This window comes from Tinamus guttatus, unplaced genomic scaffold (genome assembly GCF_059628265.1).
Source record: "Tinamus guttatus ecotype Peru unplaced genomic scaffold, ASM5962826v1 Tinamus_guttatus_pri_ptg000423l, whole genome shotgun sequence".
In the NCBI taxonomy this organism is placed as follows: domain Eukaryota; kingdom Metazoa; phylum Chordata; class Aves; order Tinamiformes; family Tinamidae; genus Tinamus; species Tinamus guttatus.
The window spans coordinates 2,392,813-2,413,919 of record NW_028288957.1 but is presented as its reverse complement, the minus strand read 5'-3'; the positions used below and the strand labels follow the sequence as shown (position 1 = coordinate 2,413,919).

Below are 21,107 nucleotides of genomic sequence, written 5' to 3'. Positions count from 1 at the left end.
TTCAGCCACCCACATTTTGTTGCACAGCACAATTGTTGTCTAGTTGCAGCCAATGAATATGTATTTCTTGCTGCTTTACCAGTGGATAACTTCAGCAGTGTCTGGGTAGGCACTGTCTGAATTACAGATAGAAGGAAAAAGTTGGTCTTAGCAAGACCTCATGTTTGTTTGGGGCTTTTGGAAATTACAAGCAGAATCTTCCAAGTATGATCCATCTCCTACTGCACTTTAATTGTCACACTCCATGTTTTATTTACTGAAGAAGTGAGTTCTTGAAGGTGAAGCAGAGAACACCTACTGATAGACCATCATTAATACAAAGTCATAAATGAAGAGGAGTTGGCAGATTGACCAAGTCAGGATGATTAGCCTTAGATACCTGCTTCGTGTAGTTGCAAATCAACAGTAGTTGGCTATTCGCAGGGAGGTCGGAGGGGTCACATCCAGCACAGCAAAGGCATTTTAGAGGTGTGAACCAACCTTGGAATCGTGTTTGCTGTATTCATGAAAGCAGGTGGCATCTGCTCCCTGGCTAGTCAGGGCCACTGGCTTTGTCCCAGGAGGCTGCTTGAGCGATGCTGCAGGCACTTGTGTTGCCAGCCGTAAGCAGCAAAGGCAGCTATTGCCTAAGTATAATTTCATTAGTTTTGTAAGGTGTGTATATTTGTAGCTAATAATACTCAGAACTTTTAGTATATGTTCATATAATTTCTACTAAGAAACATGATGTAAATTTTGATGTATTCAGAAAAGCTCTCTATATTGCTGTATACTGGTGGAATGTACACAACTGTGGGAGACTGACAGCTTGTCAGGTCTCTTGGCTTGCAGAACATAAAGGAAACTTAAGAGTAGTCGAAAAAAGAAAAGGAGAAAGGCAGCACCTGAGAAACTAGGTTGCTGAATAAGAAGTCCTAAATATTTTCTGTTTCAAAATAGGCAAGAAGGAAAGGGCAAGGCAAGTGTTTGCTGGACGTAGGAAGGGACTGAATTCCATAAAAGACAACAGCTAATTCCAAACCCAGTTAAGTGTCAGTTCTTGCTGTGCATGTCAGGTACTGTACTACTCATGAGGCCTGTCCAGGCCTCAAACTGCATGTGTTAAGGAGCGACTAGAGAGACATCATGTGATGCGCTAAGTGCAGAGCTCTGTTCTTTGCATTTTTACGTAAAACCCTTGGTACAAGTCTAAGGAGCAAGGATGGTTTTGAGATGCCCTTATGCTACAGGGTGAACTGCCAAACATGCAGGAGCAGGGACCTGAAATATGGAATTCTATAAAACCTATTGCAAGCTGAGTGTGAAGGAATGAATCAAGTGAAGTGAAGGGGCTGTCACAGGGAGTATAGTGTTTTGGTGCTAGAAGGACACAGCTTGGGAATTGTTCAGGAAACTGAACATCCTAGACTAAATGATATTGACTTCCTCAGCATTACTTATACTGTTTATTGATGATGGGATTTTCCAGAAAGGTTTTCTGTTGCTAGTTATTAGGTGGTAGTTTTTTTGTTTTGAGAATGGTAGAGGCACCTTTTAAGCTCGAAGTAAGCTAAGATACTTTCAACTGTTGATGTGAATGCTGTGGAAAGGAAACAGATCCAATGGATCATGGAATTTTTTTAAAAGGTATTTTTCAAAGGGAGGCAGCTGCTTGATCTAACTGCGCATGTTCTGTAGCACTCCTGATTAAAGGCTTTCAGTTCATCTTTCAGACCTTTCATCTGAAATAAGTGATTTCAGATATCCCTTTGTTATGTTGTCCAGGGTGTGAATGTCCTGCGCTTCCTCTTTCTTTATGCCCTTTGATTTTTGCATAAAACTATTAAAGTACACCTCATTATAGTTTTGCTTGCATTGTGCAAACTTGAAACAGGTTTCCATATGGTCCTAATATTTCCCATTTCTTGAAGCATTTATTTGAGAGAAGAGTAGCCTTTGCATAACATCTTTCTAAGATAAGTGTGTTTGCTTTTTTTTTTTCATTTGTAATGATTCCTGATCTCCATTTCTTGAAAATAAGGTCTTTCATGTTTTAAATGGAAAATCTAACCTCTTAACCTTGTGACTGAATGAGTTTCAGATTAGGAAAGAAGAGTTGTGTCCTCCCAGATGCAAGCAGGAAGACCTCATTTACTCTTGTATTCTATTGAAACAGAAATGGGCAAGATCTTTCTTACAGGTAGAGAAGGCTAAAGACTGATCTTTATTTATTTATTTATTATATGCACTCAATGCCACAGTTGCTATTTAACACTATGGGATGTGGAAGGTGAAGTGCAAGGTCCAAGAACATTTTGGGCCTTTTTTAGGGGGTGGGTTGTGAAAATAGCTGCTTAAAGGAAGTGAATATTAGCAAGCTCTTAACGTTAGTAAAACTCTGGGGGTAGGCAGGTGGTTACTGAAAGATAGCTATGGGTTCTTATATATTCTGTGTGTGCAAGATGGCATTTCTGTCCTTGGTAAGACTCAAGCACCAAAATATCAACAAAAACATTGACCTAGACACTCAAGTTGAGGCTAATCAAATGCTAGGTTTAATGTCCTCTTTGTGCTTCTTTTAGACCAAAGGTTGAGCCATCTCAATACCCTAGTAAAACACGAGATGAGGGAGTGAACCTCGCCCAGGAGTGTGGCTGTTCAGGTTGAGTGATGGCAGCAATGTTCAGTCAGTCAAACCACATTTGTGTGCAGCTGCTCTTTCCTTATCTGTGACTATAATGGCAACATCTACTGAATACAGACTTACTGTTGCAGTTATTGATTCAAATGTGCATGTGCTTGATTCCCAAGGGCTTGTAGCTTTGGGTTCTGCCTAAGCTGTAGCGAAAGGAATGCAAAGAGTGGAAGTCCAAAGCAGAAGGTCAGAGGGGCCTCTTGCGAAGACCTGGCATATGACACAAAGCTCGAGGCCAAGTCTTACAAGAATATTTTCCACTGCTATATTTTGTAATTTGGTTAGGTTTTTACTTGTGAAAAAATTATGCTCACAAAGAATATAAGAAAAATCAGACTGGGCAGGGATAATTCCCTCCAAGGTCGTTCTGAGCCCTTGGCAGAAGGGCTGATGCTTCCTACTCGAAGCTGTGAGTTATATGAGTAGGAGTTATTTGGGCTTGTGCTCCCTGTTTGGTCCTTACCTAGGTTACCAGGCAAGCCTCGACAGGAGAGCACATGAGTAGTCTTCTCAGCAGATGTCAAGGAAGGGTGGCCTAGGCATAGCTTACTGGAATCTCCATAAAGATGCATTTCCTCCTGTTCTTCTCAAAAAGGCTCGTGCATCTTATGACATGATTGACACCAAGTTGAGAGTAATTTTCTAGGTTTCTTCCTCACATGTATCTTGAATGCAAAATCTGTGCCATTTGGATAAGAGTAACAGATGTTTCCAAATGTCTTCCTGTTTTAATGAACCTAAATTGGGAGACATATTTTTAGGAAAAGTTGTTACACTAGAACAAAGTGAAATCCCTGGTGGCTTGGCTGGGGAATGCTAGTGCCCTTGTGCCCTGAGCTAAAGCCCACAAGAATGTTCCCATGTGGTGTAAATGTGCTCTGTGTGCAGTTGGACATGGCCAACAGCTGCTCTGTGATTGGAAAAGCCGGGCACTTCAATAAAATGTAAGCCAGGCAAGAGCTTAACTTGAGACTTCAGTGGTCAATGCAGCTTGTGTTGTGAGGAAAAACATTTCTGCCCTGTTACCTTGTGCAGGCTGTTGGGAACTTCCCGACTTAAAGAAATTAAAGGTCTGCTTATTCCCTTGCATGTTGTTGAGGGATTCTATTTTACTGCTGTTGCTGAATAATAATAATAGGAATAATTTTAGCATTGTTTTTTAGCAGTATTTGTGCAAGTAGTCTATTAATTTCAACTTTTCAGCTGAACTGCATTTATGCTTTTAAGTGAGCTTGGGCTCATCACATGAGGAAAAATAACCTTGATGCTCACGTTAAAATGCAGCAGAATGGTCAAGACATGCTATATTGCATAGACAGACCAAAAACAAACTAAAACTCCCTTTGTGTCTGTCTTGGTTATTAGAGCCTTTGGATTGCCCCGTGCTTCCTCACAAATTGAGACGGGCGCTGCAAATCACTCCTTACAGTGCAACATTATGAGCATGGTCATCCCAGGTGGTATTTGTCTTGGCAGCTTCAGAACAGGCGTTGAGGGTTGAATGGCAACCGAAGCAGCTAAATGAACATCCAGCGCTGGAGGGACATCCTTTTCTGCAGACTTAACTGCGTGCAAGTCAAGCTAACAAAAGCTTTCTGTGTTACTGCTTGGGCTGCAGAAATAGACCCTTGAAAATCCCTCTTTGGCTGTGCAGCTACCCACAAAGAGTTCCTGCTCTGAGTGAGTAATTACAGTCTCTGAGAAAAAGTAAATGCTTTCAACTCTTGAAAAATGACCAAGGCAATTAAAGAAGAGAATGCACCTTTCTAGATGAAGGCATGTGATTTGTGTGCCTGTTGACGTGAACGGAGCATTACTCCGGTGATGTGGCCATGCAGGTGACAAGGTACACACAGGGTTGTGTTTTCAATAAAGCAGCAGCCTATTACTTAGCTTTCTTATGGGTATTTTACCAGAATACAGTGAGCATGGTTGAGAAGAAGCTCTTTCCTTGCTTATTTGATACAAGCCTCTTAGGACACTAAAAGCACAGACACAGTTGCAGGGTACCAAAACAGCAAGCGTGCAGCTTGGAAGACACATGCAGGTATTAAGCTGTATCCAATATTTAGGTGTATCAATGAGAATAACAGACTCTTGTGGTTTCTCTTTTCTGCTACCTTTCTCTTACTTGAAGTTTAAAAATTAATGGTCTGTGCCTGAAGAAAAGGTTCAGAAATTGTGGGAAGAAGGGATATTGTGAACAGCTTTGGGCTGTTATTTCTATTAAAGTTACTCTTGGATACTGGCTGCCTAGCATTAAAACACCAGATTTCCTCCCTGTGCCAAGAAGGCAAGGGCCTGTGGCCTTCCTGCATTGCCCTTAGCTATTACACACCAGCAGTCAAACTAAGAGTTTAGGTTGTACATGGTGGTTGTACATGGTGCAAGTATGGTTAATAAAATGCTTAGATGCTGTGCCCCAGTTAGATATTTTTCCTGAAAATGAACTTTCTGCTCAGTAGGCTTCCGTATAAAACCTTGAATTTCTAATGTGCAGTCAGTTGCCATGGAGAACCTGCGAGTGGGTTCCACAGCTTCTCATAGGATCTTGTTTTGAATAAACTGCTTCTCCTTTGTGTTCATATTGTTAATGATGGTATTAAAATCTGCACTATCAAAAAATCTTCCATTTCCAAGTGTCTGACCAAGAAGGAAAAGTGACATAAGGGTGAACCTGAGTAAGAAAAGAATTATAGTGGACTCCTGAATCTATGCTCTTTGATCTAAGAGTTGGTCTAGTCACAGGTTAGTCTACAAGTAGTTCAGAGTTAGTTTTTCATTAACACTGTAGCATATAAAACATTTTATGTTGTGTTTAACTAGTTTAAAATGACCTGAAGTTTTTTCCCTTTGTTTCCAGGGGTTGGTTGTTATTCCACATGTGTTTCTTAATTTTCTTTTTGTGTTTATGTAACAATATTTATATGGCAAGTGTTATGTGGGGGGAAAAAAGTACAGGTCACAGCTGAAAAATTTTTAAAAAGCATTTATGTCAACCCTTTTGATCTACTGATGCTTTTGACTTATTTTCTGGCCAATTGCCTCCTTTTCGACTAGGATAATCTGAGCTGAGGTGGAAGATCCAGACCAAATTGAATGCTCAGTGATTTATAATGTAACAATAAAAGGAAATGTTTAAAATATGTTTTCCTTTTTGGTTTTATGCCAAGGTGAAGGTTAAATCTGCCATTTTGAGGGTAATCCAGTTTTTTTTTCTCTGCCAGCTGCAGTTAAGAGGTCCTATGTCTTAGGTCTAGCAGATGCTGCAGGGGAGATGGTCGGGTTTTCCCTTGAAGCAGTTTCCAAATGCTCAAGTGCTTCATCTATAAAAATGGTATCTAGCTAGTTTCCTGCCACCTTTAGACAATATGAGTCTCTTTAGGCAATACTGTCTCTTAGGTGAGCTGGAGCTTTACGTTTTGCAAAACATGGGGGAAAAAAACTATTTACTCAAGAAATGGACCCCATCCAGTTTCAGAAATGAGGTATGTGTGAGTGTGTGTGTTCAAGCCTCTTCAGTGTGATAGCTGGTGGAGTCAACAGTGATTATTTTCTTTTCCTTATGCTGCATTGCATAGAAGCATCCAATTAAGAGTGAGAAAACCAATTTATCCACTCCTGTGAATACTGAGACTGATTTGATGCATAAATATAAGCATATTTAGCATTGTGAGTAAAACTAACTAATCCGTTAAGTTGGCATGACGAAAAGGCAAGGAAAAAGGAAGAAAAAACCTGCTCTTGGCTTGTATTGACAACCCAGTTGAATCATTGAAGCAAAGCATTGCAGGAATATATGCACACAGTACAGTAACACTGGTAATGAATATGTTTAAGTAAAGCAGAGGTCTGCTAGATTCAATTGTTGCTGCTTTTCATGGTATCCCAGCACATGAAAGTTTTGGTACTTCACATTACTTGGTGGTATAACACAGTTAGATTTTTCATGTCCAGCTGAAAATGATGTAATGCTCAAAACAGCTATGTATGTGTGCTGCTTCTAAACCCAGCTGGAGCAATTTTACCCTAACAAAAGCAGTGCTCAACAGGGAGATGGTTTTGTTCTCTCTGCTTAATTTTTTGTAATGTGAGGTTCCTGTCCTGAAGCCAGTGGTGGTGCCAACCCGGCCCTTGATGGCAAGAGACAAGAGTGGGCTGCAAGAGGAGGTGTTGAATTAATGCCTTAACACTGTACTCCAAAAGTGGTGTTGATGGAGGGAAGGGGTTTCCCTACCTTGACTTTTTAATTAGGAAAAGTTTCATTTAGTTAGACTGTATTACACTGATTTTTCCAAATGTGTATAAATACCTTATTCTGTTTTCTAAAACATTTATGGGGTGGCAGTGATGGTGGCTTTCTTGCCTTTGCCATCCTTTTGGTTTAAAGCTATTGAGGCTGCACAGGGAATGTCATCCTAGTGAGGAATGCCTTAAATCCTTCCTATAAAAGCAGAAAATAGCTTTTTATATATTAAAAAATAATAAAAATCAAATCTGGAGTAGATGCACATGTTAAAAAAAAAAAAAAAAAAAAGTTTGCACATGTTTAAAAAAAAAAAAAAAAACTCCAGACTGCTGACTAGAAATAAAGTATTTGAAATAGAAGCAGGAATTCCCTGCCAAGCAGTGGCACTTTGATGGCTTCCCTGGGGCTCCTAAATTTAGAAGGCGGCACCGAAGTGGGTGGCTGGGCATGTTTCCATTGCCACAAGAGTGGAGTAAAATCAGAGAAGTCTTTTTCCAAATAGACTGAGTCACAGTAATTGCAGCAGGGGCATGAAAAAAGCCAACACTTGGTTGATATGAGCTACTTAGAGTTGATATCAAATGGGTATCAAAACCTTGTGTTATTGATTAGGGAAGTGGATCCTATAGCAAAGAAAGCTCCATGGCAAGTTCCCCAGATCCTGAGCTTGGTCTTTCCTGTGGCTTTGTACAACCCTGTTTTGGGTTTAGTACTGATGAGGTATGAGTATTGAGTATTAGATAATTACAGTTCTGAGGCTTTCCTAGAATGACTCAATTTTTGCAAAGCAAACTGGGGGCTGTATTCTTGAAGAGCAGTGTGTGCTAATCCCAGTTTAGATTATGTCCATTTTGAGTGGTTTTCTACAAATACTGTTTGGTTCAATGATGTGGGAAAGCAAGTCAGGAGAGAGGGCATGTCAAAACAGATTGCTGGGTTGGCTTCAGTAATGCAGCTGGGAGATGAGGGACAAGTCTGCTGGCAAACAGCCCTAGCTGACTTGAGCCTAGGTGACAATTTGTTGGGTGTCAGACATGGCAGGTGTTGTTCATTAGTTGCCTTCCCAGCAATAATTATTTAGACAGCTAATTTCCTCCAGCTGTGGGCTGGCAGTTGCCTTGCCCCAACTTGAGTGAATAGTAGGATGCAGCTGTCTCGTGTTTTCCTTCATGGATGGGGTTCTTAGGCAGCATCTGTGTCAACCGGGGCAGCTGAAATGCACCCTGTGGGCTGTGTGTTGGGTAGTGTCTGGCTTGGGTGGCTTGTGGTGCTGCAGATGTTGTGCTGACCTTGTTGTCCTCAGCAGCTCTGCAGTGAGCAGTGTTCAGTTACCACCAGCAGCCTTTAAGCCTGGCTGTTTTTTACTTTCTTCAAAGTTTTGAGTCATTAAACAAACGTACATAACTTGTTTTGATTGAGCTTGGTGAAGGAATAGCTCTGCTGAAAGCAATGGCAGAAGGTGTCGTGGGAGTACAAGAGCAGTCTTGCTGCATGCTTGTGTGTCCGGGTCTGACCAGAATGGCAGCAGCTGGAACCAGAACATCTTGGTCGCCTCTGTGTGGTGGCAAGTCCCCGTCTGTGTTGATCATTCAGCTGCCATCCTTGTGGTGGTCAAAGCCAGCTCAGGATGCAGTTGTGCGCTTCCAGAAAGTCTGTGTGAAGTAGCCTGGTTCCGTGCAGCTCTGTCCTTTGGTCTTCTCCCCATGTGCCCATTGGTGAAGTGGGCTACAGGCACAAAATACCAAGAAAAGCTGGGGCAGGAGGATTTTGAGTGTTGCGAAGGAGCAAAAGCTACTCCAGCATTCTTGTGGGAGAGCAAGGCAGGCTGAGGAAGTCAGGCTGGCCAAATGTTTGTCCTTGCATGATCTATCCTACCTAGCCTGGGAGACAGGGTGAGTGAACCAACCAAGCTTCTGTTCTGCAGTTTTTGCAAGTGTTACCTTACATATGGCTGAGAGGGCTCTGTGAAATGGGAAGGCTTGCATGAACTTTTGTGGGGATAAACTTGGTGACCCTCAAGGCAAAAAAAAAAGTCCAGCTTTTCAGATGTGTGAAAGGCCTGAAGTGGCATGCATTTCCTTTCCTGGTGTTTTACAGTGAGTTTCAGTTATTTCACTTACCTCCAAGTAAGCCCTACATGGGATAAATCAGAAGTAAAGCTCTTCAAGTAGCCTTGTTGTATCTGAGTCTTCATATGAGATGGGAAATGCACTATCCTTACAGACTGTAACTGTAAAACATATTAGACTGGCACGTTGTCCATAAATCAGTGGCACAGTGAAATAGGTTGTATCTGAATGGTTTGCATCTTGATAATTATATTTAGTGTTACTGGAGGAGGTCATGTTTCTGGGAATTGTGTAATAATACTGCAGTTAATGCTGTTGCAGCATTGGGAGAGTCCCAAGCAGCTCTGGATGGAGAGTCTCCATCTGCTCTGGCATTGCCCCTTAAGCTTAAGGGGGAAGGTTCAGTGGCTGACTTGTCTGCATCCATCCTTTTTTAGTGTTGTAAGAGCTGAATGAGCAAGAAAAGAAATGTGTGTATCTGAATGACAGAGCAACGTCAAATCCCTTTCTTTGCCAGATTTATGGAATCGTGCCTAGAAATACATGTTTAAGTCTAACTTAAGTCCTAAATGAAAATGGACCTCTCAAGTGCGTTTTCTTACAGCGAACAGGACTTGGCTATGAGAAACTGGGAATATTTAATTTCCATAGGTATTAATAGCTAGGCAAATAGAGTATTTAGTACTGTGCTAGGATCTCTCATGTGGTCCTAGTAGAGAAGGTGGTGCGTTTTGGGCACTGTGTTCAACAGGACCATGGTAAGGGAGCCCTTCTCTGTAGCTGCAACTTAAAAGGGCTCAACAGAAGTTGGATTATTATTTTATGCAGGAGACTTATCTGAAATATCAAAACACTTGATGCCTAAGAAACATCTCCATAGGGAATATACCAGCCTCTGAATTTGAGAACTGCTTTGTCAAACCATGAAATTCAGTTCTTTGCTGATTCCTGTATGCCTCTTCCAGAAAGGTCTCCTGTGTTCCATTAAAATACACAACATGGGTGATAGCTCTAGGGTTCTTGGCTCAAGGGAATAACAGTCCCAATAAATTACCAAAGGTGGTCTCCAATTCTTTTCCACAGGATAAAACAAAATTCAGACGAGTAGCAGGGATGTCCATTGATGGTGATGAATAGGGTGGTGGCCAGATGGCTAATACAACATAGCAGTATGTTACAGGACAATCAGTCCTTCCTCAGCGTCCAGCTCAGTGGCCTGTTGCCCTTCACAGAGTCCTTGGGGGCAGCTGATCAGGAAGCCAACTAACTTTGAGATACGGTGAGATAAGACACTTACTGTGTTGTTAGTGCCAGTGAATGAGTTGACTGGTGATACTGTCTGATGCTTTATGGATGCAGCTGTGCTGCCCTATGGGCCCATCTTGATTTTTGGCTTCTCTTTCCACTGTACATAAGATTGAAGTACCTCTTATTTCTGTGTTTGTGTGGAAGAAATGTCTATGCTTTGAGGTTTAGGTTGAAATTGCCTTTCAGTTCATAACCTGAGTGTGCACATCAAATGTGGGATGAACCCAAGATACTCAGGTGGGATTAATGAATTTTCACTGCACAGCTGGACACACTAAAAAAGGGGTCTCACTTGGGGAGTTGATTTCCATGCTTAGAACTATTTCTACTTAACTAATTTTAGGAAATGAAGCTTGAATATTCTCGGTGTCAGCCAGGCTACCTGCTGTTTTGGCAAGCAGACTAGGAAGCTTCAGTTTCAGTGATGATTTTGGAGAGGTCTCTCTCATGCCTGATTTGGCCTTTACCTTTATTACCTCTTAATTTTTTTGTGTGTTTATTTTTGCTTCATGCTCAGTAACATATTAAGAGTCTTTAGGGTCAGAATAGGCTGTATTGTTCACTTGGTACCTCCATGACTTCCAGGAGATGTTAAATATCTCTGATAGAAGTAACAGAGGTGTGGAAGGCACAAAGATGTTGAGAGAACTGGTGGGATTTTCTTCCCTGTATGAATTACAGGCTGTGGTCCAAATTACTTTCCAACACCAGAAATAGTTTTTGGCTCTACAGTGGATGGCGGCTCCCTGGGTGAAGCAAATTTCCTAAGGTGTAAATAGAGGCTTGGTGGCTGAAGAAGATGAATAGCTGGGCGGCCTCCACGGCGCTTCCTCCTGGAAGCGAAGATGAGGAGCTGATAACAGCAACCTTCTGCCTTGTAATCTCACCTAATCCCTTGATCGCGTCAGAGCACAGCTCTTGCAGTAATGGTGATATCAGGTCAAGAGCAGAGGGATAAAGAAAAACAACATTAAAATATTCTTCCCCAGTCATTCTCAAAGCTGAAATTGTTGTCTCAAATAACAGAGCTAATAGCGGGCCTATTAGCAGTTGTTGTGATAATTGCTTTTGTCTGTGGCCCAGCTCTTCTGCGCTGCTTTATGCAAGGGTTTCTTAATGATCTACTTCATTTCTTGCTAAAGGGAATTTCAACACTATGGAAGATCTGTGCCCGTTAAAAGGGTCCATTGCAACGAGTTTTTTCCCTTTTTTTTACTCGTCTTGGATGTGATACAAGTGCTGCATGGCTCTTGAAGGAACCGAATGGTGCTCTCCAAGGAGAGCCTTGTTAGTTTTCTAAATGGAAATAATTGAGTTAGTTTACCTGATTAGTGCTTAAGAATAGCCTTCTATAAGCCCATTACCTCCGGAACAAAAAGCTGACTAAGCAGCGTGTACAGCAGGACTTGTTGCTAGCAAAGAAGCTTTCTCTGTCCCTGCCATGCTGAGCAGCATGTGCTGTAGATGGCAGCGAGTGACCTCCGAGCGCCACCCTGACATCCTCGTGAGTTGGCACTTGGAAAATATCTCTGTAACCATCTCAGACCTTCTGGAGCTGCTGTGGTGTCCCCGCCAACCTGGGCCCTTGGTGACAGGGAATGTGTGGGAAATAGGGGCAGGTCTGTGAGGGCAGCGCTGGGTGCAGGCACTTGAGTCCTCCAGGCCAAGTACCCTGCCTTGAGTGGCTTAATTAAAACCAGTGGATATGGGCAGAGCAGTCCTGGGAATTGGCAGTGGTTGGTGTCTTCAGCGCTGCACACGAAGGCAAACCTCTTCTCTGTCCAAGCGTGTGGTTCATCACCCGAAAGTGGCTCTGTGGCCTCAAACCCTCTAATACAAGGATGAACACCACCTCGTATATCTGCCTCAGCGGGAAGAGGCAAGTAGCTGGCCAGGCTGAAAGGGGGTGTCATTCTGGTGACTGACACACACATTAAAGCCCTACTGGCACAAGAGATCTTAGCTCTTGAATATGTTATGGAACAGCTGCATGTCAGTAAAATACACTGAACCTTGCTCATGGGGCCTGCAAACTGAGTATCAAACAGGAGCCTTTAGAGGGTCTGTTATTTGGGTTGGGTTTCCTCAATGATATCACTGTTTGTACTGTTTTGCAAACTGTTTGTGCTCTTTCTTGATCATAAATTCTGCTCAGTGCTTAAAAATATCTTTGTGTAAATGCAAACTGGAGCTTTTAACAAATGCTCAGGAGGGATGTCATTAAATTGTGGTACAAACTTGTGTGTCTCAATAGAAGAGAGCTCAGTGTGCTTGAGGAAATGGTACCTCAGCAGTTGAGATCTTCTTGCTGTAAAAGAAAAGAAAAATTTCCCTGGGGTGGTCAGTGGTGCACACCTTCCTTATGGGAAGGAAAGGGCTTGTTTAGAGGTAGAGTTTCTAATTTAGAGCCATGGAAAAATAGCTTTTTGTTCTGTAACACAACCTGTGCTGAAAATACCAGCCGTGTTTGAAAGGAACTTGTTCTTGTTGGGGTTTGAGTGTCCCTAATGTTTGTAGGAAACAAATGAAAAGAGTTCCAGAGTTAGGAATACTTGATGGGAACTGTCAAAATGCATGCTAACATTTTTACAATGTAATTTGATGGATGCAACAGTTAAAACAGCAGCCCTGAACAGAATGTTTTACTGAGAGAGATCGTTTATCTCAGTAAATGTATTCTCATAAATGTTTCAAAATGATAGGCATGATGAATCTGTCTAGAGCCTACACACAGGAGAGCTGCCAGAATTGCCACCTGTTCAATCGACTCTTCTTTTTTAACCCCAAAAAGTCCAGTTAATGCTGTCATTTGCCTTTGCTGAGGCTTCCCTTACTTGGGGATCTCTGAGAAATCACTTATCAAATACTTTGAAGTGAGACAATTTGGTTCTGGAGTTGCAGCCAGGGGGCAAAGGAGGCCGTTAAATCTTTCATGGCTCTACTGCAACTTGCCATGACCATGGGCAGCTTGTTTAAAAAAGGAAAAAAAAAAAAAAAAAAAAAAGGGGGGGGGGGGGGCTGAAATGTGCCATATTAAGCCCTATTTGAGTGGGTATCTAAGTTTCTCCTGATGATTCCAGCTGTAGTCTGTATGCTCTGTAGTGAGGAGGGTGCCAAAAAAAGGGGCCACTTGTATTTAGCTTGGAAATGAAATATTTTAAAATCCTTGGGGTGGACACACAGATTCGTCAGCTTTGGCCTGTGCTTTCACTTGGGAGAAAATAGATGTGAAACCAAAATAAACGTGCATTTTATAAATGCTTGAAATGTCAGGAGTCGTCTCGCTTTTAAAAAAAGCAGATTCCATAGTGTTGACTCCAGATAATCCCAGCAGATAGGAATGATTTTTCTCGCTTGTAGGAAGGGCCCCTTTCACAATATTCCCAGGCAGGGGATGGTCCTGGGACCAGGAGGTGAGTAGGTTTGCCAGAAATGGGGGAGTTTTGCTCGCTTGCTGCCTGCACCTGGTCAAGCAGTTTCTCCCCTTGCCTAAGTTGCAATTTGTGCTCTGGTTTTGTCCTCTGCCTTTCCTGCAGACCATAAAAACATTCATGATCATTTGTATTTCAGTAATTAATTAAAATAGTACCACGGGGATCTAAATTTTTATGTTAATGCTTGGTGCAGTGTGGAACAGAGCAGCTGCTGCAGTGGGGTTCACTCTGCTGGCCTCTAGTCACCCTGCATCTGTATTTACTCTCGACTCTGGCACTCTGCAAAATACCCCATGCAAGGTCTGAACAGAGTTTGTCCTGCTGTCCTATAGAAAAGTGTGTAAATGGTGTTTCAGTCCATCAGAATGAAGAATTGTTTAATGCCTTTGTGAAATAAAATTGCTTATTTTTGCTGTACATCTGCAGAATGTTGTAATGTAACTTCATTCTGCCTAGGAAAAAAGGGTGAAAATCCAAGTTACTAAAGTCTTTATTTACTCTTGCTGATGTAAGTGCTATAAGGAGAGAGAACATAATCTTGAAAAATATTGGCTATTTTTAAAGACCTTTCTAGTTGAAAAGGCTAATTCTTTTCTGGTGTTTTGAAGCAAGGAAAAGCACTTTGGGGACACAGTGGCGAGGGGGGCTTTGGCTGCTGTGGCTCAGAGCTGGTGGAGGTGTAAGTTGGAGTGTGAAGAAAACGTGCATGGAAAAAGCTCATGCAGATGGATGTGAGGAAAACTGCAGAATGGACCAAGATTTGGTCAAAGTGGACAGTTTAGGACTTATGTGTTTCCCTGGTACTGTGCTTGGCCAAAGTCTGCTCCCATTTCAGTCTGAACAGGCTAACCTGAATATGTGACATTTTCTTCTCAGTTACAGTGCAGCCCCCAAGACCTTGCCTACATTTTACAGATCTTGTGTTCATCCCCCCACATGGGAAAGCATTAAGATAATCAGCGACAGCACCGTATGATCAGGGCTTGATCCATACCATAGGTGTTAGATATAGTATGTCACTTAAAGTCTAACAAAAGTTGTAAAACATAACTATGCACATGAATGAGCCATTATTAAGATACCTATTTTTAGTTTTGAAGGTACCAGGGAGTCTAGGTCTTTAGAAGACCTTATGTCTTAGCACCTACTTTCCATGACAAAATCTGTGGGTTTTGGGTGTGTTTGCATTCATCAAGTACCAAACACTCATTGTAGTTTATAAACACAGTCAGAGTTCTCTGCTCAGTATTTACACTTCAGAAATACACTTGAAGAAAAATTTGGGGATTTTTTTCAGCACATGATTTTAGTTCATGAATAAGGGACAGCTAGAATATCCAAAGAAAAACTCCAGAAACTCTAGAATGTTGTTGAGCTCAGTCATAAAGATGAGAAATGCCCTGGTAAGTACAATTTTAGATTGGACATAGTACCCCAAAATGGAGTGGACAGGCTAGACTGAAAGAAAAACTGGAAGAACATATTGCATTTAAGTTGTACTAACTGAGAAGTAAATTTTAATCAATGAATTGAGGTTTTTCAGTCATACTACCTGTTAAGATAGCGCTAGAAGTCATGACCAGCAGCCTGGCTGAGATGGGACCACTGCTACTTGGTGCCAGCCTTTGGCTGAAGGCCCTCACTCTGCCTTTGTGCTGGCTGCCAGGAAGAGCTGAATGAGACATTTCTTTTGGGACAGGGTGGTATTTGCAGTGCAGCAGTATTTGAGCTTGGCCTAGACAAAATATTAACAACAAGAAACATGGCCACTTCAAAGCTTGCAACAGAAATGCAACCCTTGTCACAGAGCCCTAATATTCTGTTGCGTGGAACTATAAATCATCCTTTAATGAAAAATAGCACAATAACTTAGAGGACTGATGAGCTGGAATGTGCTTGCTAGGAAGAAGCAAGCAGGAGAATATTTACATGTCCACAAGGAAAACAGAAAAGCTCAGGGGAATCATGTTCCCATGGTCAAATGCCCATTTGCTGCCTTTCTTTCCATTTGTCACAGTTTCTAGGAAAGCATTAGCCAGGTCAGCGTCGCCTGTGTGTTGGTTTGGAAATGTGTTGTCCTTGTGCTAAATGCCTTCCTGACAAGAAAGCACCCTGCAGAACTCTCCTGGAAAAAAGTGTGTCTGTTGGAACCACAAATGATTTAATTATTTCATTTCAACGTGGAAATCATGACAATCCTAATATGACTCATGCTGTTTCTCAGGATAAGAGCAGTTGGTGATAAATACTTGCCTTAACCTGGTTTTCAAGTCCTTCAGTGATGGAGAGCTCACACTGAGGGAGATGTGTGTCTCAGGTGACTAGTCCTCCTGTTCACGGTGGATGTGAAGATGTGCAGATTTGAAAAGATACTTCTCTGTTTATTTTTAGATTAAAAAATAATTCTTCTTTTCAGTAGGCTTTAAAAGGATACAGTGACATAAGTCCTCATAAATGAGGCCATTAGCATATGGTCAGCCAAAAAGAAATGCTGAAGGGGAAAAGGACCTGATTCTAGGAGAGAAGGCTTTATAAGTTGTTTTGGAGTAAATTGCTTTATGTTCCTTTGGCTTGAGAGGGGAGTTGTGGTCATGAACACTCAGGTCAGCCCTGCGAGTTTCCTTTGCCTTCTGTTAGATTCAGCTGCTAGGTGTTACAATGGGAATAACTTGACTAACTTTTTAGGGAAGAACTTGATTGTTTTGCCCTAGGACTTCTCAGAGCTAGAAGTCTGCCAATTTTCTTTGGGAGAGGTCAGGAATGCTGTTTGAGCAAGACCTTCCCCTATGGGTTTCAAGAAAATAAAAGGCACTGTGTTTTATTGGCTTTTTTCTGCAGAGTTACAGGGGGGAGGAAAAAGAAAATCATTGTAATAAGCTAAGTACTTTATTGACCAGACCTACTGGATATAATATTTTTCATAATTGTCTTTGACTTCTAAATTCATTCAGTAATGATCTATTCAGTTGCCCATTGATCAAAAAGTAATGAATTTGGTGAAGTCTAATTTTATCACAACTTCAGTGCGTGCCTCTAATGATGGGCTAGGGAATAAGCTTTGCTAGTGACTAGTCCTTAATGCCTTGTCCATACTTGGAGGCTTTTTCCTTTTCTTTGCATTCAGTCCAGACCTATGGCCTGCCTGGCTTGATGACTTGATGACTAGAGCTTGCCTGCTTCCTTGCTGCCTTCTGTCCTCCAAATGGGTTTAATTCCCCTTTCCCAGGTAGCAACTGTGGGACCTGGGACAAACAAGGGGATGGGCATGAGAGGCCAAAGCATTTCAGGAACAACAGTGTTGCTCCCAGAAGCTGTCCACATACAAGTGAATAAGCTCATTAATTAGGAAGAAGCCAAGAGAGGATGGGTCAAACAAGGTGTTAAGCTTCTCTAGACACTGCAGGAAATGTACTTGGGGAAGCAGAGCTGCTCCCTTGTAATCCCACATCTGTCGGAAACCCTTGAACATACCCAGGAGAAGGCAGAGGTGGCAGAAGAGCACTTTATAGCAGCAGGTAGCAGCTCATGCCGAGGGGTAGATGCAGCTAATGCTCATGGGAAGATGTTTCCTCAAGCACAGAGAGAGTCTTGGAACAGTCAAGTGAAATTAGTGGCAAGAAGGGAAGGTAGAAAACTCTGGAAAGACACTGATTCCCTCCAAAACAACTCAGCAGTACTGACCACTGCGCAAATGAGGTGGCTTTTTGTTGAAGCCGAGCAGTGTGCGTGGTGTTAACCTCGTCTTTCCCTTGACGAAAGGGCAAGTCTCTTCCAGCGGTGGTTGGGAGAATTTCTGTGACTTGAGATGCCAATTCTGCCTTCTCAGCAGAGACAAACCCAAGTTGTGTGTTAACAGGGTGGGAGGAGAAAATGTCAAAGGCGACAGACTTTTTTCCAGTAAAATGTATGCCTTGTAGTGATTGAATTTTATCCAGACAGCAGTCTTGCTTTGTGATTTCTGTCCTCCTCTCTGTCTTTGTTTTTGGCACACTGCGTATCCCTGAAATATAACTAGCTCCCCCGCACGCCTCTAATATGATAGGGTTTATTGTGCTCTCATTGCCTTGTAACTGGCTGCGATAATTTTGCTGCATTTGATATGGAACAATATGAAGTTTGCTAAGTGAACCCTGCTTAGATGACTGATGCTTGAGTAAGAACTCTGCTTAGCTCTGGGAGAGTTAACAAGGCCAAGGTCCTGCACCTGGGGAGGAATAACCCCAGACACCAGTACAGGCTGGGGACCGACCTTCTGGAGAGCAGCTCTGCAGAGAGGGACCTGGGTGTCATGGTGGATGACAAGTTGACCATGAGGCAGCAGTGTGCCCTCGTGGCCAAGAAGGCCAATGGGATCCTGGGGTGCATTAAGAAGAGCGTCTCCAGCAGGTCAAGGGAGGGGATCCTGCCCCTCTACTCAGCCCTGGTGAGGCCACATCTGGAGTATTATGTCCAGTTCTGGGCTCCACAGTACAAGAGGGATGTGGAGCTGCTGGAGAGAGTCCAGCGCAGGGCCACAAGGATGATCAGGGGCCTGGAACATCTGCCCTATGAGGAGAGGCTGAGGGAGCTGGGCCTGTTCAGCCTGGAGAAGAGAAGGCTGAGAGGGGACCTGAGCAGTGTCTAGAAGTACCTCAAGGGAGAGAGTGAGGAGGATGGGGCTGGTCTCTTTTCACTGGTGGCCACTGACAGAACTAGAGGAAATGGCCACAAACTGAAGTACCAAAAGTTCCACAGGAGCTTAAGGAAAAATTTCTTGACAGTGAGGGTGACAGAGCCCTGGAACAGGCTGCCCAGAGAGGTTGTGGAGTCTCCTTCTCTGGAGATCTTCAAACCCGCTTGGACGCAGCCCTGTGCCACATGCTCTAGGTTACCCTGCATGTGCAGGGGGTTGGACTAGATAAGCTCTAGAGGTCCTTTCCAACCTTAATGATTCTATGAAACACCATGTGACATTTCTCCTGTGGCACTGAGGACTTGAATGGGCAAATAAAGACACTGGGTGCCCTTGGGATCACCCAAGCTGTAGCAGCTGGCTGTGGTGTGCGTGCTGCTGGTGGGTGACAAGGAAGCAGAGGGTCCTTTGGATGGTCCCAACGTGCTGCATAGCTCTAGCACTTACTGAAAGGGAAGTATCATGGGCTGGTGGCGGGCAGGCTGCTGTGAAAGTAGACAGAAGGGGAAGTGGAAAAAGTACAAGGGTTTTCTTGAGCTTTCCTCCTTAGCCCGAGGCCTCCAGGTGCGTGTTGCACAAACAAAGCTGATGCTTTTTTTTTTTTTAAGAGTGCATATTGCATGTGTTGAGAGTACATATTGCACGTGCACTTGTTACCAGTAATAGCTCTGAAAGCAGACAGTAAAATTAACTAAGCGGCCCTCTGGGTGCACGTTCTCTTTTCAAACCATGTTCTGCATGGTCTTGCTGTCTGCGGTGGAACTGGCCCCAGAAGGAAGACTGGATGCTGTGTGGAGCTGTTTGAGCTAGAAGCAGTTCAAGGTAGCAATTATCATGAGCAAGATAGCTGTACAAAGCTTAACACTTCATTACACAAATTTTTGTGATAAACTTTTTACATATTTTGTCAGATGACTTATTTATGAAAAGGTTTCTGTTGCCTTGTCATGTCTCTCTCCTTTATCGTTTTTCTCTCTGATAGTTAACCCTTCTGCTTTTAATAAAGTCCACAGGTCAAATAAAATTCCCGCTAAACTTCCCTAGCAGCCCAGTTAGCTATGGGTAGAACACAAACACAGTATCCCCAATTGAGGGCATGAGGGAAAATTGATGAAAACTAGTTCTGTACTCCTCAAAGCAATGCCCGATTGTGGCTTTTTTGGATAATAATTCCTCAGTCTGTTTCTGGAAGTCAGCTGTCTAGCAGCAGCATAAATTCAGGTATACTCAGTCCGGAAAGAGGAAGCATTAGTCTATCAAAAACAAGGCAGCAGTTTTGATCCCATTTGATTTTTGTTCTTTTCTTTAGGGAACCATCTTTCTGCCTGGCAACAGAGTAATTGAGCATCCGTGCAGTGAAGAAAGTCCAGGAAAGTTCCTTTTTGAAGTTGTTCCAGGTAGGATATTCTACACCACCTAAAAAGTCTTTGCAGTTTTCTTGTCAGTGATAAATGACCATTTCTGTTGAGCCAGAACAGAACCTCAAGGTGACTAATGATTCAATTTAAGGGGGTGTGTGTGGCGGGGGAATGTTTAATTTTGTTATATGTACTGTCAAAATGTTTTTGTAATTTTTTTATTCATCTCTGGGCAGTGTGGGTATGTTATTATGATTATTTGTCAACTTTAAAATTGAGCTGTTGTGCAACCAGGGATTGCGGTGCTTGTTGGCAGTGACAATAAAAGTGCCTTGGGCAATTAATTTTTAAAGAGGATATCAGACATTGAACTTCAGTCCTGTGGTAAGAGAAGTGATCCATAATTGAGCAGCAGCAGCTTATCAGTATAGCACCTGGCTGATGAGACAGGTACAGTAGTTTATTTTTTATTTATTTTTGTGTCCTCATGTTCTGAGGAGCTTGGTTATGAAAGCTGTGTGTAAAAAGGAGCAGGGTACACAGAAAGCATAAATGTTACTGCTTTCTGAGGCTTTTCACGCTTGTTCCAGCTCAAATAATCTTGCTTCACATGAAAGCAGAAGAGGCTGCTGAGCAAATACCCTGAGTTGAGGGTTTCCTTCTCAGGAAGGTGGCAGTGCTGCCTCTGCTGCTGTCACACACGTAGACATAAGTAAGGAGGTGTTTGCTGAAGCCAGGGCACTCAGTGTCCTGATGTGCACAGGAAATTAATCTGCCTGCTAGCGCTCGCTGCAGAGGTGCAGGATGCTGTGAAACATTGATTTGTTAAAGCTAGAGCAGGCAAATATTTTCTGTCATGAAGGTAGATGCCTGGGTGATCTCTCACTGCTTCAGCCATGCACCTCATCACGGGGATGCTGGCTGCTGCCCAGTGGGTGGCCAGGGCTGACAGAACCAGCCCCTCTCGTGTCCACCAAAACCAGGGGTTAAAATGTCCTTTGCTGCAGCCAAGCTAATGGAAAACAACTTTAGCTGGGCTGCCTTCAGTGTTTGCATAGACTTTCCCTAAAGATCAGATACCTTGAAGGTTTTTTGGATCTTACATTTTTGTTGGCTTGGTTTTGATTCTGAGTGTCAGGTATTGATGGAGCGTGGCTAGCATATTGGTTTCCCCCCTGCTGATAGGTGTGTGATTATAGTGATTTGATACAGGAACAATTTTCCTGGCAGGATCCTGTGCCAAGGATTCCTGAGAAAAAAATGTTTGGGGAAATCAGATAAGACACTTGATGCCATGGCACTAATCTTGAAGAGACCAAATGAAAATCAAGTTGAAACTCAAA

General features: G+C 42.7%; 1 protein-coding gene across 1 annotated transcript in view; it reads left to right on the top strand.

Moving 5' to 3' along the window:
• ARHGAP24 (Rho GTPase activating protein 24) overlaps nucleotides 1–21,107 on the top strand; it is a 130,298-nt gene that overhangs the window by 24,396 nt on the left and 84,795 nt on the right. Inside the window, exon 3 of the mRNA XM_088531624.1 lies at nucleotides 19,716–19,803. Within this exon, the coding sequence (XP_088387750.1) occupies nucleotides 19,716–19,803 (88 nt within the window). The remainder of the gene's footprint in view (nucleotides 1–19,715; nucleotides 19,804–21,107) is intronic.